The 24,925-nt window shown below is 41.5% G+C and overlaps 1 protein-coding gene across 1 annotated transcript; it reads right to left on the bottom strand.

Moving 5' to 3' along the window:
• Positions 1 to 15,531: 15,531 nt before the first annotated feature.
• Positions 15,532 to 19,530, bottom strand: LOC123320552. The gene is made up of 3 exons (XM_044907900.1): positions 19,063 to 19,530; positions 16,404 to 18,970; positions 15,532 to 15,586 (listed from the first exon to the last, which is right to left on the bottom strand). Exons 1-3 carry the CDS (start codon positions 19,528 to 19,530, stop codon positions 15,532 to 15,534), a joined length of 3,090 nt encoding a protein of 1,029 aa, XP_044763835.1.
• Positions 19,531 to 24,925: the final 5,395 nt, after the last annotated feature.

Genomic DNA, 24,925 nt, shown 5'->3' with positions numbered 1-24,925 from the left:
ACTTCAAACAAATGAATGTGTTAACTACATCAGCACTTTATATTGAAGAATGTTCAATGTTCCTTGCGAAAAATAGGGAATATTTCAGAATGAACTTAGCATCTCACTCTTACAATGTCCGAGACTGTCACTATATGTATCCTGTGCATAGGCTATCCCTGACAGAAAAAGGAGCTAAGTATTCATGTATGAAACTTTTCAATAAGCTGCCATCAAGTATAAGAAGAGTCAACAACCAACGACTCTTCAAGAAGGAAATACATGGGCTTCTAATGGAACTTGAGCCATATTCATTGCAAGAATATTTGGATTCAACTCTGTAATGTTTGTTTTTGTTATCTTGACTAATATTTCATTCTGATTGCATATAGGTATTCATACATGTATGTAGGATTTTTGAAATAAATGATATTATTATTATTATTATTATGATATTATTATTATTATTAATATTGTCAATGTGCTGACACTCGCTGCAGTGAAAAGAGCAGCCTACATTAAGTACCTCAACAACAAAACAGATGAACAACGTCTGCAATACGTCCAAGTAAGAAACAAAGCCAATATTGAAATAAGACAAATCAAAAAAGAATATTGGGAAAAGTTCTCCACCGACATGCAACATGACCTGTACGGAGGACAACGGAGAATATGGAACCTCATTAGACGTGCCCGACAACATAGACGAATACATTATAGACAAAACAGAGATAGAAGCAACAACCAACAAATTGAAGAACAGGCGATGAATTGATGATGGAGCTATCACATCTTTTCAGTATGATAATGTCTACAGGAGAAGTACCCCAGGAATGGAAATCTAGCATCACAATACCTATCTACAAAAAGGGAGCCAAGAAAGACCCAAGGAACTATCGAGGCATAAGCCTGCTCAACACCACTATGAAGCTGCTCACCAAAATGATAACCCAACATCTATCAAGTACAATCAGCATCAACGAAGAACAACAAGGCTTTAGGAAGAATAGGTCAACAATCGACGCTATATTCATATTGCGACAAATCATCGAGAAGTCCATAGAATTTAACAAACCTGCGTTCCTTTGCTTTGCTGACCTAACTCAAGCATTTGATAGAGTGCAACTAAAGGATGTGCTAAAAATCCTCCAAGAACGAGGAGTCAACAACAATATTATCCAGGTTATAAAACAACTCGATACCAACAACAGCACAAGAATACAGTCAGGCACCTCAACCACCGAGGAAATACCGATATCGATAGGTATCAGGCAAGGAGATAGCTTGAGTCCAGCACTCTTCAACCTGGTAATGGACCACATCATAAGCCGGGTGAAGAGGGTAGGGCGAGGTTACAGGATGGGACAAATCCAATTCAAAATATTGTGCTACGCTGACGATGCGGTTCTCATAGCAGAGAATGAGGACGACTTGCAGCGACTGCTATTCGAGCTAAACCAGGCCGCCAAGGAATATAATATGAGCGTCTCGATATCGAAAACCAAGTCTATGACCATCAGCAAGGAACCGATACGATTCAAACTAGCACTAAACGACCAACCAATCGAACAAGTGATGAGTTTCGAATACCTGGGGATAATAGCTTCAAGCAGCCGAAACACATATGACGAGGTGAAAGCACAAGTGAATAAAGCAGCAAGAGTGTCTGGCTGTCTGCACAGTACTATTTGGAAAAACAAATGCATGTCGATAACCAGCAAGGCAAGGATCTACAGAACAGCAGGGAGGCCCATCCTCACCTACGCAGCGGAAACGAGAGCGGACACTAGCCGGACGAAAAGAGCACTACGAACAACCGAAATGAGGACCCTTCGAGCGATCGCAGGCGTTACACTGTGGGACAGACAGCGAAGCAGTGAGATCCGGGAGCGGTGCGATAATATGCCAGATGTCGTAAGGTGGTCACGAGGGAGAAGAAGAGAATGGAGACAGCATGTAGAGAGGATGCAGGACGATAGACTCGCCAAAACCGCATACAAGGAGAAACCGAACACAACTAGACCCTTAGGAAGACCACCGAAGAGATGGGCTGACTCCTGGACTTCATCGTCACAGGACATCGAATGAAAGTTGGAGAAAACAGGACATCGTCCTAGCAGAAGAAGAAGAAGAAGAAGTCAATGTGCTGTATAGCTTACAAAATACAAGAAAAAAAGATTGCTTCCAAGCAAAGATTATGCACATAACCTAAAAGATTACTTTTTCCTTCTTGACATTTGCCAACGTCACAAGAAGTAGTAACACCAACATAAATTTCAACAGTAAACTCTAGAAAGCTCGATAGAATTTCATAAATATATTTGATCATTGCGGAAAGAATGAAGTAGGTTTCGTTAGAAAGCAATCATTCCCTGATGATGATGATTTAGACCTTTTTCTAGGTTGGCAAACATGTAGGGAAGTCCTCCATTCCTCTCTACTATCTGCATCGATAACAAAGGCGAGGTCATCAGCGTACGCAATGGCCCAAACTCCCTGCTTATATGGAAACGGGTCCTGCCACCGACCCCTGAGGAACACCCATCGTACACTTATGAGTAACACTTCCAATCCTCACGATGCGCTTCCTAAAGTACGACAACACCCATCTAATTAGATATTCACTTACTCCCATTTGCCGCAGGCTTTCAACGATGCTCTTCCACCTCAGCGTGTTGAAGGCGTTCTTTACGTCCACAAGTACTACCGCACACCATCGTTTCCGGGTGTTCTTTACTTTCTCCAGCAATTCTAATATGGCGTTAGTAGTAGAGCGTCCCTTCCTGAAACCGTGCTGTGATTTGGAGATTTTATTTCCTCTCTCAAGCTCAGCGGTAAGCCTATTTACTATGGGCCTCTCGTATAGCTTGCCAGCTACACTCAATAGGCAGATCGGTCTATAGGAGTTTGAGACCGACGGGTCCTTTCCCACCTTGGGGATTAATACGCCTCTGGCTATCTTCCAGGCTTTTGGTATGATTTGCTCCTTCAATAAGTTATTGTACGTACTTAGGGCAGTATTTCGAAAGTTGTCTCCAGGACTTCTACGTTATGCCGTCTGGCCCCGGGGCTGTACCAGACCTCATCTTCTTTATAGCCGTGCGCAGTTCTTCCATTGAGAATGCTTCGACATCTGTCGTCCCACTGGGTGGGGTTAGCTCCTCGCTTACCGTAGGGAAGAGTTCTTTCAATATGTTGCGCCTTCTCTTTGTGGAGAGTCTACAAGGGAGGCTCCAGTGCCAAGTTTTTTGGTGGCGATTTTATATGCTTCACCCCATATGTCCCCATCCAGCTCCTCTAATATTGTTAAAAAATCGAGGGTGTTATGATTTTTAATTAAAGAGTAGTGGACTGTATTAACAGATAATTGAGTTGGAGATGGTATAAAAACATTTATTAAGAATCATTCACAACCATAAAATGAATATGTCACCTGCATGAAGCTAATACAGTAAAAAGCAACTAATATTAACAACATCTATAAACTCAGAGAGACAATATTCAATTAAAAACAAGAGATGGTCCAGAGCAGTTCAAATGAGAAGTCATTTGATGTCAGACTTAGACGTTGAGGAGTTCAATAAATTCAATATCAACACAACGGTTACACAGTGATAGGGCAATCAGTTGAAAATTGATTGCGAGAGCCTCCTTTTTCTATCAGAAAACGCGAAGGTTAGAATATTGAATGTTAAAGAGAAGACGCGAGAGTACAGAGAAATAGGCCCGAGGTGAAACTGCAATGTCTAAGTCTGATCATCAACGAGAAATCGATACATTAAATTTGCGTTGATCAACAATGTTAATGTAAGTATGAGCAGAACAAGAGCAGCACAAGTTAAATGAGAAGCACAGAATTAATGAATTTGAGAAGCACTAGAATATTAAAAATAATATGAAAAGGGCAATAAATTCTAATTAAATGAGAAGTTCGATAATAATTAATTAAATGAAAAGGACAATCATAATTAATATGAGAAGAACAAAGTATAATTCATATACATTGAGATGATCTTGAAGAGTGCAAAAATCTATCAATGTATTCAGCATTTACAGAGACGAACTGCTTACCAAGTAAGCACGATTAGAACGTTCATCAGAAAAATAGAAGAAACGATTGATAAATTAAGAGAAGTCATGAGAGTACAGAGTTGAATAAATCTCTAATCGTAGATTTTGAGATGTGCTGAAGGCTGAGAAAACTAACATGCATGTTGAGTCCGATGAATGAATATAGAAGAGAAACAATGAGAGTACATATTATAAAGAGTAGACCATACCAAGTGAGTAGACATGAGTGTTCGTGCAGACTTTCCAGGGTGGAGCCTAGGTCGAGGTGTATCGAGCAGTATCATTGATCGTTTAACGAAACTTGAGGTGTTCACATCCTTTTCTGAGAATAACAGCTACATCCAGGGTCCACCCTGGAGAATATGAGGATTCATTCATCTGAAACTCAACACCAATGAATTAGTCATATGTATAAGAGGTGATCATAAGAGTTGTTATAAAAATGATAAAACTGATTCTAATAATAAAGAATATTACGAGAAGACAGTGAATCAGATATCAATTCTATGCAGATGAACTTGAGAAGTTTCAATCCTGGTGCTACATACCCATTTTCATGTGAGATGATCTAGAGAAGTCTGAAAATCTATATAAATTATGAAATATGATAAAATATATAGTTTTGAGAGGACAATAGTTCGATTTGAGTTGAGTAGACATTTCAATTGAGCAGTGCTCGCAAGGATTCGGAATCTATTTCTAGATTCCGAATCTCTTGCACGTGGACTAATTTCAGTATAATGAAATTATCATGAAAATGGTGTAATGTATGATGTTGAGCAGTCTGAGAGTACTTTACCTTGTGAGATGAACAATTTAGCACCAGGATTGATGCGAGATGACTTGAAAATTAATAACTAGAAGAGGTGAGCGTGAAAATGAGGTGTTAGAAAAGCACTATGAAAGCTAAGAGACGTTACTACTACAGAGCTAACAAAGAGAATGAATTAAAAATGGCTTCAGCGGAAACTGGACATCTGACATCTTGTAGAGGGGGCTGCGCCGTCGATGCTGTCGAGTGGAACATCCTTGAGAACTGCCAGTGGCGTCGTTGAGAAGGGGCTGAATTTTTAACAAATATAATATTTTTTTCCAGCATTCCCTTTTAGATCTTCTTATGTATTATTCTATTATTTTCCTCTTCTTTTCCCTCTCTATATCATTAATTATAGCAAGATGTTTGCTATCAGGCTCGTTTACATGGTCTTTAAGCTTTTTGCACATCTCGTACACGTTGTATGCTTTACTTTTGTGATTTTCTCCTGCATCCAGTCCCACTAGGTGGACAGCGCTCGTTTTTTTATTGGGTCTTCGCCGATTCTAGCGTTGTATGGGTTAAGATTTGCCTTCCTTTCAGTTTTCCTTTTTTGATGTAGTCATACACCCTTCTGGGACCCCGACCAGTTGGCGAAGTATTTCCGTATTTCCGACATCTTTTCGGTCTCTGCCAGTACTGCGATATCGCATTCTGCCTCCACGTTTGTGATCCTGCCTCCACTGACTTTGTATCTGTATGTCTCTTCGGGCCAGTCCATCTTTATGAGGTCAGGCCAGTTTCGAGATGTCCATTTCCTCTTTCATTACGTCCTGTATCTTGGATATCGATATATTCATTTGAATGTCCTCCAGGTCCACCTGACATCCGAATTCTTTAGTTTCCTTTGGGAATTTGAGTTTTTCCGTTTCCTCTATCTCCGTCTCTAATAGATCCTTCAGCTTCATTATCTCCTTTACCACGTTTTTTTCTTGTATGTTCATGTCTAGGAGTCTGCAGAGTCCTTCAGACACTTCCGACAGCACACTTGTGACTGATTCTATGTAGTCACTGCAGACACTAATGTTTTTGGGTGTTTCCACCCTTTTTATTTTGATTGGATTCGCGGCCATTAATATAAAATTTCTTAGGAAGTCATCTTCTTCCATAGGTGCATTTTCGAAGCCTTCCTGTGTGCTAGTTGTAGCTTTCATCTCTGTCTCCTTCGACTGCACACGAACTACTTGTGGTGGAGTGGCTCCTCCCGAAGACCGCGTCCTCCATTATAGACTCCGTGTCTTTTCTCTTCTCCGCACTCTCACCCTTCCCAGCTCCAGCAGCCACGTTGGGTGATCCGGTCTGGTCACCCTTCGGCAGCGCTCCCTCAGACATCACCTCAATGTCTTTTCCTTCCTCAACCATCCTCCTCTGTCGTGCCTCCCTCAGCATTTGAGCCCTTTCATGGATCTCGCCTCCCTCTTCGTGCCTTTTCTTACGGGTTGCAGCGTGGTGCGCATATCCTTACTTACCCCCCTTGGAAGTAGGGTTTTTTTTTGCCTTGAGGAAGGGGGAAGCTAATGCCTTCTCCGCAGAGGGCCTCAAGGTGTTCATGCTAGCGAGAGTGTGCTGCGGATTTGTGTGGGACTCTCACCCATTAAACCCCCCTCCTCTTTTCCCGGGTATCGTCGCCTCCTGGAGAGAGCTTAAAGCCCAAACGTCAGGAGCGTAACCCGGTATGTTCATCCTTCGGTTCATCCCTGTCTCTGTCTTCCTTCTCTTTCCTCTCCATGATTTCGTCCTCGACATGATTTCGATTTTAAGACGTCCCCTCTTTCTCGGCGCTTTCATCACTAATATCTCGGTTTTTTGTACAGCTATCTCCAGCTTCTTTTCTTCAATCCAGAACCGTATTTTGTTGTATGAGTCCTTAATTTTACCCTTCACCTCCTCCTCCGTGTTCCCCTCGACCATGATAAGAAGGTCATCCGCGTACGCTAGACTGCTCACTTCCTCCCCATATGGCAGCCTCAGGGCTTCGTCATATGTGAGGTTCCACAGTGGGGGGCCCACATTTGACCCCTGAATCACTCCCATCATGCACTTATGAAGTACTCGCCCCACCCGGACGATTCTTTCACTGAAATACCTTTGCATAATGTCTATGAGGTATTGTTTTTCATTGCCTCGATGATGTCCGCCCAGGCTATGGAGTTGAAAGCATTTTTCACATCTATGGTCACCAGCACGCACCACATTTTCTCTGACGCCTCTATTTTGGATTTGAGCTCCAAGATGGCCGTCGTAGTTGACTTTTTGGCTCTGAAACCATGCTGGCTATCTTCTCCACTTCTCCGGTTATTCGGTTGACGAGAAGCTTTTCATATACCTTTCCGGGTACATTAAGAAGGCATATCGGCCTAAAAGATGACGGGTCAGAGGGATCTTTACCTGGCTTTGGTATCAGTACTGCCCTGGCTGTTTTCCATTTCTTGGGGAATTCTTTCTTTCTAAGCAGATTATTGTAGTATTTTAGCATTTCCTCCGGGCTTGTAGCATATGCCACTTTCATCATTTCTCCTGTTATGCCATCTGGCCCAGGGGCCTTCTTCGTCTTCAAGGATGCAATTGCCTGTTTCAGCTCCTCAGTCGTAAAGTCCTCGCCTAGGGGGCCACATAATCCATTTGTTCTGATTGGTTGACCCGTCGATGGGAAGAGTGCCATCAAAATCCCCCTGCTTTCCGGCTCCGACATTGTGTACGGTAGGCTACTACCTCTCAGATGTGCTGTCATAATCTCATACCCTTGTCCCCATATATCATCGTCCAGATCTTCCAGTAGGCCTTTCCATTTCAGTTTTTTGGCAGTTCTTATTTTTGCTTTTAATTTCTTTCTCATCCCCTTGACCTCTATCCTCATCGTCTCGGCCGCCTCTATCATCCTTCTTCTAAGTGCCCTCTGGAGGTTTTTACTGGCCGCTACACATTTTTTCCGGCATTCCTCAATTTCGGGTGACCACCAGTACGGAACCGTCCTGATAATATCCCTTGTTGTTTTTGAGGCCTCTCTATATGCAGAGCACAGATCTTCGTAGAAATTTCCTTTTTTAGAGGTTAGACTCTTGGCGAATATTTGGAGGTTCACAACTCTCTTTTTGGGTGCTAGCTCTTTAATTTTTTTTGGCGTTCGGATGGTGGAATAAATATGGCCGTGGTAGGTAAAGGGGTTTTCATATGATACCTTCCAGTCAGTGATTGACCTCATCATTCTTTCCGATGTCAGTGTCACGTCGATGTGGGATCTCGTCGTTGCTCTGATAGAGGTCGGTGCTCCCGTGTTTGCCGCAGTCCATGATAGTTGGGCCATCCAGTCCCCCACCAAAGTGCCTCTCTGGTCCTCTATAGGTGATCCCCACAGTGGCGACTTCGCGTTTATATCGCCAACTAGTTCGGCCCGTTCTTTGACCTTTGCTATATCTTCGAAGATTCTATTCAGTCTTCTCATCATCTAGGGTGATATTCGGCAAGATGTACGTGGCGTACAGGGAAATGCCATTTATTTTCGGGATATATATACCCCTTGTGTTTTCTTATTTCACCTTTTTCGATGTTCTTATTGATGAATACCAGGGCAACATCACCGTTCACATCTGTCAGCCAGTTTTTTTTTTTGCAGATGTTTTTATTGGGTTCTGACATCACCACCAGATCGCACTTGTTTTGCATTGCAGCAGTCCAGGCAATGTCGTGCGCCGCCTTTGCTCTTCCCAGATTTAATTGGAGGATTCGCATTTTGGACAATCACAGGAATAAATTAACAGCACCCTCCATTGCCATCAACATCATAGATTTCACATATTAATAGCTAAAATAATAAATTATTATATACATAAGTAAAACAGTGTATAGATGAAATAGGAATAAATTGTTGACTGTTTTCAAGCACCTTCCTTCAGTTATATGGTTACCCTTGAATGTTCTTCAAGGGACTCTTCTGCGAAGGAGACTCTTTTGCATTGCCCTTCTCTTCCTTTTTCATCATTTCTTCTCTATATTTAGGATACCCGAGAGTATTTGCTCTGTGACCCAGAGTTTCACAGATAGGGCAACTCGGAGTGTCCGAGCAGCCTCCTGCTTCATGCCCCTGCTTTCCACAATTCCTGCATAGTTTGCTCCGGTCTGGTCCCCTACACTGGGCTGCCATATGCCCCGTCTCCCAGCATTTAAAGCACGTTGTCAAATCTATGCGAATTTTTACTTTGCAATTCGAGAGACCAATGCGAATCTCTCCGAGTGCCGCCGTTTTTTGCTCCATCAGAGCTGAAGCCATTTGTAGATTTCCGTACTTCAATTGCTTCAGGTTTCTTATGCTAATTTCTTCGTCTGGATGAGATACGTAGTTGGATATTTCCTTTCGAATATCTTCTTCGGTAGTTATCGCGTCCATACCGTAGATATGCACTAATTTCCTTATATTTGACTGTCCCACCGCTCTGATTTTTCTTTTCCCTACCTTATTCCTTAAAAAGGCAGCTACATTAGTGGCCGTTCCCCTTTTTCCATCAATAGTCAATTTTAAATGTCCATTCCTTGTCTCCGAGGCATATTTGATATAGTCTGCCTCCTTTGATCCTCCCATGCATCCGAAGTATAGAACAGAATTAACCTCCCTTGGGTGCTGTCTTCTGTGCTCTCTCTCCTCCTTTACAACGTCCTGTTGCCGTTCTATGTCCCTCGCATTTTTTGATTTTTTGATTGATTTCGGATTGGTACAGTCTTTGACCATGTGCCCTTCGATACCGCAGTTTCTGCACAGCTTACTTCAGTCTTCACCGGAGCATTTGATTGCTATGTGCCCTTCTTTCTAGCACTTCCTACATTTTAGCACTTCTTTCCGCGATCTGATCTCGGCAACCGAAAGCCCGACCTCTTTCCAGTCTTTCCATCCCTAATAGTCTGTGAATGTGCTCCTTTTTGGCCTGGATCGTCGCAACTTTCCTGCCTTCGAACATGGGTCTGAGAGCCCTTACTTCGATCCCTCCTTCCCCAGTTCCAATCTCCAGTCTCTCTCTTAAGATATTTTCGACTTCTTCGGCGGTTATATCTATGTCCATGCCATAGATGTTTGTTGCTGCATTCATTGCCTTGTTTCCAAGATATTTGACCTGAACTTTATTTTCCTCCTTCAGTCTGGTATAGATTTTTTTTCCTTCTTTACTGCCCTTTCGCAGTTCCACCAGCAGGTGCCCTTCCCTAGTCTGCCTTATGGATTTTATTTCCTCTTCTACCTCTTTATTACCTTTGCCTGTCTTTTGAGGTTTGTAACCATCTCTGCGTAGGTCATTTCCCCGCTCTTTTCAACCATCACCGCCTCCGTGCTATATTTCCTTCTGCTACCAATTCCGTCCTCACCCCCCTGTCGTTCTCCTTTTATATCGTGTATTATGACGGATTTGCGTTTATACATTGCGCACTCTGCTAGTTTCCTGGCAGTCTCCAACTCTATTGCAGCCTCAACCACTAGGTGGACTTCTGCTGTATTTCCTTCACCTATCTTGTCCCTAATCAAGCACAAGGTCCTGTATATGTCCATCTCCTGTTCAGCCTGCGAATTTGGTAGTCCCGCGGAATAGACATCCCCTTCATTCTCCAGCGGACCTTCTCCCAGCTTTTCACAATTAGCCGCGCTTTGTTTAATAATCTCCCCTTCCTTCAGCTTGCTGTCCTTCAGATAATAAAACAGCTTCCGTGAGTTGCCGGTTAGTTTTCTGAGGAATTTCAAGTCTTTCATTCTGTTCGCTTGCCCTATGACTAGCACGTTACCTTCTATTTCCGATGAGGTAATCATTCATCTATCTGTATCCACCTTGTATGCTCCTTCCGGCCAGTCCATGCTAATTACTTCCCTGATCTTATCCTCCTCCATACTCTCCGTTAACATTCCTCTTATTTCTGCGACTTCAGCCTGTCTTCTGATCTCTTCCATGTTCTCCATTTGCGTGCTCGTATCGATCTTCTCCAAAGGCTTCATGTCCTCTTGAATCTCAGAGAGTTCCTTCCAGCTCTTCAAGTATACCTTTCACGCCCCCGTCCACCTGTTCGGTCTCCATTAACTCCGCCAGTCTATCCGCTGCTTGAACTATTGCTCCCATCAATCCGACAACCCTTTCTTTTGTCAGATTCAGCGAGCTGGAGTGTTCTGCCCTCCTCCTCTTAACACTAGGAGTCTGCTTGACCCCCCAGAAAAATGTCGAGAAGGCATCCTCCTCCTCAGTCAACTCAACAGAGTTCTCAAAGTTTGGTGTGCTACACCCGAAAGGTGTGATTTCCTCATAACGATTTGCCCGCGCAATCCATTCCTTCCCTGTTAATATCGTAAGCCTATCCAGGCTTTCTCTGTCCTCTCTTTGTCCTTTCGATGAGTTCAACTTTGCCACAGCCTCCTCAAAGTTTGAGTAGATTCTTTTTCGCGACTTTGTACCTTTTTTCCAGAGAGGCAAGCTCTTCCGTGTTATTGGCTTTCCTTCTAGCCCTACTAAGTTTTCTGCGCAGAGAGATGCACGTTTTCCTTTCCCTGTTTATGTCCGGAGTCCACCAATAAACCGACTTGTGTTATTCTTGACTTTCCTCATGGTTTTTTCGCAGATGGTTTGCAAAAGCTTGTTCAGCCAGTCAGCATTTTTGGAGGGTGGGAGCTTTACTTTTTCGACGAATTTTCTCAGTTTTTCTTTATTTAGGCTCTTGGTATTATATCTGGCGTTATTAGTTCTTCCGCCCATGGCTGTCGACCCGTCGTCCACTATCCTGAAGGAAATATAATTATGTAGGCTGAGACTTTCCAAATCCCCAGCCACATGCCACTGCTCAATTTTATGGGCGAGCCTTGCTGAACTCAGTGTTAAGTCGATCGTTGACTTCGATGAGCCTCTCTCAAAGGTGGGTACGTTTCCTCTATTTAGAACAACCAAGTTATTTGCGGCCATCCACTCCTGCAGGACAAAACCTCTACCATTCTCGTCAACATTACCCCATGATGGGCTTTTGGCATTGAAATCCCCTGCGATCAGAAGTTGTTTCCTTGTGCTTTTAAGGTCCTGTTCTAAGCTTCTAAAGAAGTGTTCCTGTGTATCCAAGTTGCAGTTCGGTGAGATATAGCAGCTGTATATTCGGAGGTTTTCGTTCTCGATGAAACAGAATCCATTTTGTTTGCCAGTTCGGACCAATTTGAAAGAGCTGTCCTTGATGAGTATTGCTGCATCCTGTTTGAGGTCGTAGATGCAGTTTTTGGCCCCAGCAATTATTTTTTGATTTGGCTCACTCACGATAACAATGCTGGTCTTTAAACGGTTGGTGTGGGCTTCCATCATGTCGTGGGCCCGTCTGCTTCTTCCTAAATTAATTTGTAGGAAGTGCAGGGCCATTGCTAGGCGGCATTTTCCCTATATCCCTGCCCTTGTGGCTCTTGCAGGATTCGTCCCCGTACTTATGTCCCGTCTCCTTGCATGGGCTGCAGAAGCTCTCCCCTGTGCAGTCTTTCATTTTGTGACCATCCTTCCCACAGTTTCTGCACGCTCTTGTTCTGTCAGGGCCAACACAGTCCCTGGCCACGTACCCGTGTAACCAGCACCTGTAGCAGCCCGTGTCTGCGTTTATTTCCTTCACTCTTGCCCAGGACCATCCTATCTTTATATGTTTCAACTTCTTCAAAGCCCTTATTCCACTCATGTTACCCACAATAGTGGACGACTTAACGACATTGTCCTTGATCCTGAACGGCTTGATGATCCACTCCTGGTCCTGCGAGCCTTGAGGTATCGCGTCATTTAGGGCTGCTTTGACCTCGTCAATTGTGGCACTTATTTCAATATTTTGGATCACGACCGCTGATCTTCTATCGTTCGGTGATCTTACCACATTTTCAGGCGGCATATCCTTTAGCGCATCCATAATTTGTTTGCCTGCACCTCCTTCCGTTTTTATCGGTAGGTTTCCGTTATTTGTCCTTCTGATGTTCAGGACATTATTCACCTTACCTGGACTGGTGACTTTAGTGTTTACGTCGTTAACCAGGTCCGCATATGTTTTCTTGGGGTTGCTTACTGTAATGTATTGAATTATGTGTAATGATTCTTAGATGTGCGCAATATGATTGCCCCACTACCGTTAAACAGTCTGAAAGGGGGTAACATGTGCAAATCTCATCAGTTGTAATTGTCGAGCGATTAAATAAAGATCTTGTTAATCAAATTATTCTATTTTGAGTATATTACAATTTGGCGACGAGGAAAGCGAACCGAATATGCCTTCCACCAAGGTACGTCCAAAAATGCATCAAGTGTTGGGAATTTAAGAGAATTTCACTTGAATATCACGGACTGGAATATCTATAAGGCGAGATTGAATTTCTCAGCAAACGAAATTTCCGATACGAATAAACAACGGGCGATCCTTTTGAACATGTTGGACGAGGAAGCCTATAAACTAATATTTAACATATGTAGCCCGGACCTTCCAGAAGATAAGTCATACAATTCGTTACTGGAATTATTCGACAAACATTTCACGCCGAAGAAGTCAGTCTTGGCTGAACGCTATAAATTCTTCGCGGTGGAATGGGCTGCAAGAATAAGAAGTTTGGCTGTTTTCTGTGAATTCGGACCAGAACTGGATATCTGCCTCAGGGATCGTTTTGTCTGTGGGTTTGAGAAGGGAGCAATTTTGGATAGATTGCTAGAAGAAAAAAAGAAGATCACATTTGAACAAGCGATCAATGTGGCGGAAAACAAAATGGCGGCGTGTCAGAGCTACCAGATTTCAGATCTTGTAATCAAGTCGGAGCCGTTACATCATAAACGCAAACGCAATAACAAGAGTGACGAAGGAAAACGTCATCAAGCAGAAGGCCATCATCCTGTGCAGGACAGGGAGAGTTGCGCAGTTTGTTAAACGAGGACATCGCAAAGATAAGTGTTATTTTAGATCATATTCTTGTAATTTTTGCAAAGTTCAGGGTCATTTATCTAGTGTTTGTCCCCAAAAACAAAATAGAAATAGATATAGTTATAATTATTTGCGAAGTGGTAATAATGTTGAGAACAAAAGTAACCTTTTGAACAATGACTTGGATGATCTTCAATTATATAATATAAATGAGGAAATGGAAAACACCCCTTTAACTATTGAAGTAAATATAGAATCTCATAAAATTGTTTGCCAAATCGATTCAGGGGCTAGTGTTTCCTGCATGTCTGAAAATGTATTTTCGAAACTTTACGCACATTATCATACGTTGAAGTCTTCTGACCAATGTTTGCATTTCTATAATGGTACCAAAGTAAAACCGTTAGGAATTTTTCGTGCAAACGTAGAATTCAGAAATATCAAAAATAACATAGATTTTTATGTTTTCAAAAATGGAGGTCCGCCAATAGTTGGAAGAGATATTTTAATAACATACAATATGGGAATTGTAGACAATGTGAATTTCGTGAATGATAGAGGTGAAGGTATAGTCAATGAATTTTTTGAGGTATTTTCTGATGGGTTAGGAAAGTTTTCAAAAGGAGTTGTAACTATTAACCTGAAGGATAGTGATGTTAACCCTGAGTTTTATAGAGCTAGACCTGTACCTTACGTTTTAAAATCCAAAATAGAAGACGAAATCAATAGACTTGTTTCTTTAGGTGTTCTGTATCCAGTTGATTATAGCGAATGGGGAATTCCAGTCGTACCAGTATTGAAGAAAAATGGATCATTGTTTCTTTGTGGAGACTACAAAGTAACTATCAACCCGCATATTGAAGTTGACCAACATCCTCTGCCGAGAATTGATGATCTGTTCAATTGTCTACAGGGTGGAGTAAAATTTTCAAAACTGGATCTGTCTGATGCTTACCAACAAATAGGCTTAGATGAAAGTTCTAAAGAGCTTACCACAATTGTTACTCATAAAGGCTTATACAGGTACAATAGATTAACATACGGAATTGCGTCAGCACCTGCTAAGTTTCAAAAAATAATGGAATCGCTTTTCACTGGTTTAGAGGGTGTCGTAGTATTTTTGGATGATGTGTTGATAACTGGAAAAGATGATAATGAACATTTGGAAAGATTGAGAGTAGTTTTAACAATTCTAAAAATTCATGTTTGAAAGTAAGTCGCCCTAAATGCAAATTCTTTCAGGATAGTATTGAGTATCTAGGTTATATAATTGATAAGGAAGGTTTGCATACCAGTGAATCAAAGACAGTAGCTATCAAAAATGCGGAAGCACCAACCAATGTGAGTGAACTCAAATCGTTGGGAATGGTGAACTACTATGGTAGATTCATCCCAAATTTGTCAACTATATTACATCCGTTATATGAGTTATTGAAAAAAGACAAAAAATGGGATTGGTCTGACAATTGTCGAAAAGCTTTCGAGCAGATTAAATCCTTCTTAGCTTCTCCTCGAGTTCTAGTACATTTTGACCCTCTTATGAAAATAAAACTGACAGTTGATGCTAGTCCATACGGAGTAGCAGCTGTGTTGAGCCATATTCTTCCTACAGGGATAGATAGGCTGTTGGGGTGGTATCTCAATTGTACCTCAAGTTCTAAGAGTTCTGGGTTGGTGAAAACTTAGGGACTCGAGGATTGAGATTGATAATGCGGATCACTTGATAATGTGTCAGAAGTTTTTTTAATTTCTTCCCCGTTTTTTCAATTTTCTACCGAATAACCACTGGTTTATCTATGGGAGATGATTCCCCAATATAAGGGTCCTGTATCGTTCCTTGAACAACTGAAGAATAGAAGAATCATCACTTGGAAGACTGGACCTGGTCGAAAGACCCTCCCAGTCAAAAGCAAGATTTGGCCATTATTAATTTGAGTACTGAAGGCATTTCTAACGACGAGGGTGATACTCCACCAAGATCAGCAGAAGATTTTTGATGCAGAGATGATATTCCTCCCAATGCAATTGTAAAACCAGTTATGTACCCATGATTAATTTTTTTCTTCAGTCATCATCAAGTCTTAGAATGAGTTTGGATGAAGGCTTCATTATTCAATTTTGTTCTCGTTTTCTGCTCTGTTTCTTTGTTTCAGATATTATTTCGAAATGGAAAGAGGATAACGAAATTCTCATGTCAATGGAAAGAAAGCTCTTCAGTATTAAAAGCTCATTCTGTAAACAAATTTGTCATCACTACACTACTCACGGGGAGACAGGGTTTTTTTTACTGAAGTTTTTCCCTAAGCTCTTGTATCATACTCCAAATTGTATGGTACCCCGTTACACTAACCTTTGCTGAAACTCATAATCTAACAAACTATATATAGTCAAATTGTACAATGACGTCAAGACCACATAATCGAAATCGACTTACATTTTGCATATTCAGTACATTTTTCTTTACTTGCAAAATTGCGGCAGTTGAATTAAGGAATGTTAGATATTAAAACAAACTACTGCAATCCTTTGTCTCACCTGGCCTACTTACACAGGAAATAATAATTATGAAAGAGCGAATGATCTAAATAATTTCGAATGGAAATATTTGGTTGAATTGAGTTTATGAATTTTTGATATATCTAATTTTGGATATTTATTGTACGTTTCGTACATATTCCCGGCGGCCATGGTGATGTGGTTGGGGTCTTGATGTCTCTGTTGGTGGTTGTCATCCCTGGAGATGGCTGCCTGGTCTGCGATCATTGTATATTGGCTGCAGCTCGATCTCCTCAGGATGAATGGTCTATTGCTCGCGTGTGCATCAGCCGGTGCTTGTTGTTGTTTCCTATGTTTTAAAAAGTAAACAATAAGTAAAACAATGACAATGATTATTACGATGTTCGTGCTGGAGTTTATCGCTGAATGCAAGTGATATTGTTTCCAACGGTAGTAGTACCAGTGACCTTGACCTAGCAGGTTAGGGATTTCTCGAACTCTGTTTGCGACGAACATTTTCCACTTTCCAGCGTCAGCGTTTATCCATGATATTACTACTTGAGAGTCGGACCAGGTGAATATTTTTGAATTGTTGTGATTCAGGGCCGTAACGCAGCGTTTGATGAGTTTGGCTAGAAGAAGGGCTGCGCAGAGTTCTAACTGCGGGATTGTCTTTGTATTTGTTAGTGGTGCTACTTTTGATTTGGAAGCCAGGAGTCCCACGTAGGTGTTTCCATTTGTGTCTGTTGTTTTTATGTATACTGCAGCGCCATATGCTTTCAGGGATGCATCTGAGAATCCATGTATTTCCAAGGGTTGTCCACGCCGTAGGTGAATCCAGCGTTGAACTTGAATTTCTTCTAATTTTGGAAGCTCGTTTCTGAAGTTTTTCCAGGTGTTCTTGATGTGCTCTGGTGGTGGTTCATCCCAAGATGTGTTGGTTTTCCATATTTCTTGCATTAACAGTTTCGCCTGTATAATGACTGGAGATAATAATCCAAGAGGATCGAAGATTGTGGCGATTTCTGATAAGATTTTTCTTTTTGTTAACCGATGTTCGGAGTTTCGTTTTATTAGATACTGAATATTATCTTCTCTGGGAGTCCATGTTATACCGAGCGTCTTGGTTGGTACATTTTTGTCATCCAGCGTGACGGTGGATTTGCTTTCGGTCAGTACATTATATTTCCACTTTCTTATATTGAATCCTCCTTTTTTGAGTAGGTCAGTTACTTCCTTTTGTATATATCGTGCTTCTTCAATAGTGTCTGCGCCACTCAGAAGATCGTCCACGTAGAAATCCCGTAGCACTATTTCAGCCGCAAGGGGGTGGTTTTTCTTTTCATCTATAGCTAGTTGTCTCATTGTTCTTATGGCCAGGTAAGCTGCTGGTGCTGTACCGTAGGTTACAGTGGTTAATTCGTAGGTTTGAATTGGCTCATCCGAGGGCTCATCTTTGGTGTTTCTCCAGAGTATAGAGGGTAATGGCTGGTTTTCTGTGTCCAATTTCACCTGCCTATACATTTTCTCGATGTCAGCTGTTATGGCTATTTTGTGTTTTCGCCATCTTATCAGAATATCTATGAGATCCTGCTGTAGTTTAGGTCCTGTGTGAAGAATGTCGTTTAGGCTGAGTCCGGTACTTGTCTTTGCGCTTGCATCGAATACGACTCTTAGTTTTGTCGTATCACGTTCTTCTTTCAATACAGGTTGATGTGGAATATAATACCTCTTCGCTGAATTATTTGAGCTAGCAATTTTCATATGACCTAGCGCAATGTATTCCTGCATGAATTCTTCATACATAGGGCTAAGCTTTTCATCTTTATCCAGCTTGTTTTCCAATTGAAATAGTCGTGCCAGTGCCCTCTGCTTCGATTCTCCTAGCTGAGTTGTACTTTTCTTGAATGGAAGTTTCACAGTATAACCGTGCTCGTCCCGTCGAAAGGTGTTGGAGTAAAATTTTTCGACGAAAGTATCGTCGTTTGTTGTTTCCTCGGAATTTTCTGCTTCTTCGATGTTCCAGAATTTTGTGAGTTGTGAATTTTCATTCAAATTCGTGATCAAGCTTGCTACACGAAGTTGTGGACTCGATGATGCGGTTCCGCTAATAATCCATCCGAAATGAGTGTTTTGTGCCACTAGTCCATCTTCTGTTGCCTTGAATCCCGACTTCATATACTTGGGGAAGTAGTCAATTCCGAGTAGAACGTCGATTGGACCTGGTACATGGAATAATGGATCTGCGAGTTGTATATTATCCCAGTTGATTTTGGTATAAAGGTGAGTGGATGGCATATTATTTGTTACTTTGCCTATTACATTGAGCTCAGCGTCCATCGCAAATTCACTGTCGAAGTTGGGTGTAATGTTCGTATTTATTTTCCACCTGGATTCCGTAGCGGTATTTCCTAGGCCGGTTATTTCAGCGTTTTGTTTGATTTTTTGTTTTCCCAATGCTTGAGCTGCGGCTGTTGTGATGAAAGAGGCTTGTGATCCTGGGTCAATCAGGGCTCTTAGAGTTATTTTTTCATCGTTTTTGTTGGTGGCTCTGATGAGGGCGGTTGCTATCACTGAGGTCTTTGATTCTTGAAGGTTGTTCTTTGCTTGTCCCAGATGTGAATTGACCCTTTCTTGAGTGGGGTTGGAAGGATGTGTCCTTTTTGTATCATCATTTCGCTTTTCTCGATGGAGCATGTTGGCGACCGGTGGCGACCGTTGCATTTTTGGCATCTTGAATGACAGTGACAGGTTTGTTTGAAGTGGTGACTCAGGCAGTTCCTGCATAGTTGTTTCTGATTGATGTGTGCTTCTCTTTCAGCTACACTAAGATTTTTGAATTTTTCGCATCTGTAGATCTCGTGGAGATTATTGCATATGCTGCACTTTGTGGTTCTCTGGAGGTGACTGTTTATTTTCTGGTGTTCATCGTACTTTCTTTCTGGTTTTTTTGTATTCGTTCTGACGACTTCAAGTGTTTGGAAACGTTGAGCTAGGATGCTGATGAGGTCATCCAGGTGCTGAATATCTCGTGGCTTGTTTACACTCTGCTCGTAGAGATTTGCTGTGGTTGAATCCAGTTTTCTTAGCATGATATATGCAAATATGTCTTCCCATTTGTTTATATTCATGTTTCTCAGGGCTTCTGTGCTTTCCCTAATAGTGTCGTGTAATTTCTTTATGGCTCCTGCTGATTCAGAATTCAGATTGGTGAAATTGAGAAGATTGTCCATGTGTTTATTGAACAGCATCCTTGGGTTGTTGTATCTTTCCTCTATGAGTTTCCAGGCCATTTGGTAGTTGGAAGATGATATTTCCAGATGTTGGATAATTCTGGCGGGCTCTCGTCCGAGATTTGTTTTCAGCAGTTGCATTTTTTCTACACCTCCGAAGGAACTGTTGTTGTCTATTAGTTGCTTGAATATATCTCGGAAGTTGGGCCATGAGTCATATAGTCCAGTGAATAGTTGTAGTTGGAAGATTAATTTTTGAGGATCCTGCTGAATTTTCTCTTCGGATTGTGGTTATTAATTTGGCTTGGGTTGCTTCGTACTTTTCATTTGCCTCATCGAAGTATCCATTTTTTGAATATAACTCTGCATCTTCTGTTCCCAGAGCGTTTATTTTGATTTCCAGAGAGACAATTTCTGACCATCTTCTTTCCATATTTTGTTGTTTGACCTTCAGTAGTTCGTAATGACTTTCCTCTTCTAGTAAGTTGTTGATTTTGTTCAGATCTTTCAAGAATAATTGAATGCTCGACATCTGTTCTTTGATGATTTGGGAATCGGTAATTAATGGTTTGTGGGCATTTCCTTCCGTCGTAAGTCCATCTTCCCGAAGTTTTTGCTCAATTTTTTCCAAATGGGCAATTGCTTGTTGATAAATCTTTTCGGCTTGCCCATATACGTCCTTTGCATGGTATTCATGGGTTTTCGGAAGTTCTTGTAGCTTCTGATGAGTTTCTTTGAAGTTGTCCCATTCTTCATTTAATTGTGCCATCTTTCTGTCGCAGTATTCTTTGGTTTTTCTTGATGGTGAATCTTTTTTCATATTGGCGTGAGCCCTTTTTATGGCTTCGGCCGTTTTGAGCTGCTCGGCGATGAGGTTTTCCATTTTTTTTTTGTGCTGCTGGCTGGTGGATTCAGTGGCTGGATATTATGTGGGTGGTTTATTTTCTGTGGATCGTGGATACAGTGGGTGTTGTCCCTGGTGGTTTAGTCGAAGGATTGTACGTCCGTTGACTGCTTCTTGATGTTGGTCCAGTGGATGTATTTCCCTGGTGGTTGAGCCAAAGGGTTGTAAGTCCGATGACTGCTTCTTGTTGTGTGCCCAGTGGATGTATTTCCCTGGTGGTTGAGTCAAAGGGTTGTCCGATGACTGCTTCTTGTTGTGTGCCCAGTGGATGTAATTCTCTGGTGGTTGAGTCAAAGGGTTGTCCGATGACTGCTTCTTGATGTGGGTTCAGTGGATGTATTCCAAAGTCCCTGGTGGTTGAGTCCGTTGACTGCTTCTTGATGTGGGTTCAGTGGATGTATTCCAAAGTCCTTGGTGGTTGAGTCCGTTGACTGCTTCTTGATATGGGTCCAGTGGATGTATTCCAAAGTCCCTGGTGGTTGATTGTAGGCTCGAAGGACCAATGATGGGGTGGTATCTCATTTGTACCTCAAGTTCTAAGAGTTCTGCGTTGGTGAAAACTTAGGGACTCGAGGATTGAGATTGATAATGCGGATCACTTGATAATGAACGTTTATTTCCTAATCTAACAAACTATATATAGTCAAATTGTACAATGACGTCAAGACCACATAATCGAAATCGACTTACATTTTGCATATTCAGTACATTTTTCTTTACTTGCAAAATTGCTGCAGTTGGATTAAGGAATGTTAGATATTAAAACAAACTACTGCAATCCTTTGTTTCACCTGGCCTACTTACACAGGAAATAATAATTATGAAAGAGCGAATGATCTAAATAATTTCGAATGGAAATATTTGGTTGAATTGAGTTTATGAATTTTTGATATATCTAATTTTGGATATTTATTGTACGTTTCGTACATAGGCCAATTGCCTTCGCTTCTAGAACACTTTCCAACAGTGAAAAAAATTATTCCCACATAGAAAAAGAAGGTTTGGCGATAATATTCGCGGTATTGAAATTTCATCAGTATTTATACGCAAATAAATTCAAATTAGTTACAGACAATAGAGCATTGATCTCAATTTTTGGTCAGCATAAACCCATTCCACAATTTTCGGATAACAGACTTAGACGTTGGGCCGTGATACTATCTAACTATCAATATAAAATAGAATATGTCGAATCGAAAAAAAATAATGCAGATGCGTTATCCAGGCTATTAAAGAATCATTCAGAAAACGATACTCTGAGTATCGAGGATAAAGAGGTAAACTATTGCAATTTTTTATCAAATAGTGACGAATTACCTATGAACTATAATCAAATTGTACGCGAAACGAAACAGGATGAGTTAATTGCTAAAATAATTGGGTTAGTGAAAATAGGATGGCCTAGATATATCAATGATGTAGATATTAAACCGTTTTTTTCTAGACGCTTTGAATTCTCGGTGGTTGATAATTGTCTTTATTGGAACCATAGAATTATTATCCCGAGCAAGCTACGATCGGCGTTCTTAAAATATCTTCATCAAACACATTTTGGAATTGTTAAAATGAAAAATATAGCTAGATCGCACTTCTGGTGGCCAAATTTAGATAAAGAAATCGAAGATACGGTTAAAAAGTGTCATAGTTGTTCCAAAGTTGCGGGTAATCCCCCAAAGGTTCCGTTGGCCAATTGGTCTTGGCCAAAGGAAGTGTGGGAGAGATTGCATATTGACTATTTGGGACCAATCGCAGGAAAATATTATTTAATTATACTTGACGCCTATTCGAAATGGCCCGAAGTTTTTGAGACTTCTTCTACTAACACAGAAATAACAATAAAAATTTTGAGACAAATTTTTGCAAGGTTCGGTTTACCAGTAACCTTAGTTTCGGATAATGCCACATATTTCAAGTCCTCTGACTTCGAATTGTTCTTAACCAACAATAATATTTCACACAAAACGATACCCCCATTTCCTCCACAATCTAATGGTGCTGCCGAAAATTCTGTAAAGTTGTTCAAAAATTCTTTGAAAAAGGCTTTTGTTGAAGGACACCCTGTGGACACGAATACAGTTCTTTGCAGATTCTTGTTGGACTATCCTACTACAAAGCACTGTACGACTGGAGAAACTCCAGCAAATATTATGTTTGGTCGTAATATAAGGACAAGGTTTGATGCCATACTGTATAAACCGTCTAGTGTATTGCAAACAAAATAGAGTTTTAGAAGCTCAAGATAGACAAAAGAAATATTTCAAAGGCAATAACCATGTCCAATTCTTAGTTGGTGATACTGTTTTAGTAAAAGATTATCGCGATCAAAATAAGCCAACCTGGATTAAAGGCATCATTCAGAAGAAAAATGGTAGAGTAACTTTTCTTGTGTATATTCCGGAGTTGGAAAAAAATTGGAAAAGACATGCAAATCAATTAAAAAAATCTCTACCAGATATAAGTTATCCGAATAATTTCTGTTGATCTCATATTATTTGTAGTTAACCTAGTATTTAGTTGATGATGATTGTGAAATAACAATAATAATATGGATATTTAATTATTGTATTAATTTGAATTAAGGGGTGGAAAATGTAATGTATTGAATTATGTGTAATGATTCTTAGATGTGCGCAATATGATTGCCCCACTACCGTTAAACAGTCTGAAAGGGGGTAACATGTGCAAATCTCATCAGTTGTAATTGTCGAGCGATTAAATAAAGATCTTGTTAATCAAATTATTCCATATTGAGTATCGTGTCCCTCGTGGGTCTCTCCGGGCGAGTTGTGCTTTTTGACCTACGGTGATATGTTACTAAATCTTCACATCCACACATTGCACACTCAATTTTTTTCCGCAGGATATCCTCTTCTTCATCTGCTATAATTGCAATATGTAAGTCCTTCCTTTCCCGAACCAGACAGAGGTCTTTGAGTTTTTTAAGACTCCTGTATATGCTGCCTCTGCGAGATGTGTTATCTGGACTTTCCTCTATTCCTACAAAAAAAGTATATTTCTCTTCCTCTGTTCTCTCCCCCATTTCTCCTATTATACCCTATGTTTTCCTGTATAGAATGTCCTCTTTTTTTGGAAGTTCTTTTCCGATGAGTGCTTTCATTCTGTGCGAGTCGTGGGTGAACCTTTTGACGAGTTTGTTCTCCTTGTTTACCCTATAATCCATAATAAAAGCCACATCTCCCTCCGTATCGGTGATAATATCATGTACGGTCTTGGTTTTGTACACCTCTTCAGGCCATTTTCTACTGATCAGTTCGTTCAGTTTTTCCTCCGACATTACCTCGCATATTTCGTCCCTTATTTCTTTAATTTGTGAACTATGTAGAACTTCCGCCAGCGTTTCCGTCTGCGTTCTACATTCTTTAGCCCCTTCTAGCGTTTCCTTACGTTTAGCCGATGTCGTCGTGAGGAAGTTCATAAGTCCCGTCATATCGGCAGTCCGCAGTTGTGAGCTGTGGCTGCTCAGACGGGAAATACTCTCCTTTATGTCTCTATTGACATTCGTGCTGTCATCCGCAAGTGTTTTAAGGTGTCTGATCTCCAGATTCATCTTTTTTATGGTATCCTTAAATTTGAACAACATTCTCTGTTCCGCACTTGCCATCTCGTCCAACGTATTATCATTTTTTGCAGTTTCATCTACTCTCAACCTCTTCTATACACCGCTGTTTTCGTCCCATACCATATCCATATAGGAGATATTTCCTGTTGAATCCAGGGTTTGACTTCTGTTTCTACCGTTGCTGTTCCACGGTGGGGATTTAGTGACTGACAGCTCCTTTTTTTTCTTCAACGTGGGTGTGTCCGTTTGACTGTCTTCTCTAGTCCTTTTTTCCTTCATCCCTAGGTCATCCCTGTTTTTTGCCATATTTTTCCCCCTCGTTCATATGCGACCGGGGTGCTACCTGTCGTGATAGCCGAGGTGAACAGTTCTCCGGTCAAACTCAGGGAATCCTCACAATCTCCTTCAGCACACCCAGTAAAGAGCACTGCCGCATGGCCCTGATCGCCTAGCCTATGCGGAGTGATTGACATCGCACCGATTTTACTTCCAGTATCAGAGGCCGACCCCAGGGCCTGGTCGCCTACCCTTGAGGTCACGCAGTCGCAAGATTTCGGTCGGCTCGGGCCTGCGGCGCCACCCTCACCTACCGTTCCAGAGTATCCCTCCCCGGCCGTTTTTTCCTTTGGTTCCATCCAACAGAGAAAAACTTAACCTCCGTTAGGCGTTCTTTCCCGGCAGAGCAGGCTCACATCCGGTATGCTCGGGTTTTCTGTCAGGGTTTCCTTCCCTTAGCCTTTGGGGTCCGTTCCCCTAGACGCAAGGCAGCGCCGATGTGGTCCGCCCCGGGTATTTGATTTCCCCGGTACTGCAAACCTAACCTAACCTAACCTTTTTTTTTTTTGGCCCTGAGCTAGGGGGAAGCTAATGCCTTCTCCGCAGCGGGCCTTCAGGTGTTCGGGTGTTATGTGTGTGTGCTGCGGATTTGTGTGGGACTTGCACCCACTAAACCACCCTCCTTTTTCCCCGGG

This window comes from Coccinella septempunctata, chromosome 9 (genome assembly GCF_907165205.1).
Source record: "Coccinella septempunctata chromosome 9, icCocSept1.1, whole genome shotgun sequence".
Taxonomy (NCBI): domain Eukaryota; kingdom Metazoa; phylum Arthropoda; class Insecta; order Coleoptera; family Coccinellidae; genus Coccinella; species Coccinella septempunctata.
This window is presented reverse-complemented; position numbering and strand designations above follow the sequence as displayed.

Bases quoted from the DNA above. Each gene is read 5' to 3' on its own strand.
- LOC123320552 (XM_044907900.1), bottom strand. From the start codon at position 19,530: ATGGCCTGGAAACTCATAGAGGAAAGATACAACAACCCAAGGATGCTG. The intron at 18,971-19,062 runs GTAGCTGAAAGA...CTGTCATTCAAG, and splicing joins AAAAATTCAAAAATCTTAGT to ATGCCAAAAATGCAACGGTC. The intron at 15,587-16,403 runs GTACAATAAATA...TCTATTCTTCAG, and splicing joins GCCGGGAATATGTACGAAAC to TTGTTCAAGGAACGATACAG.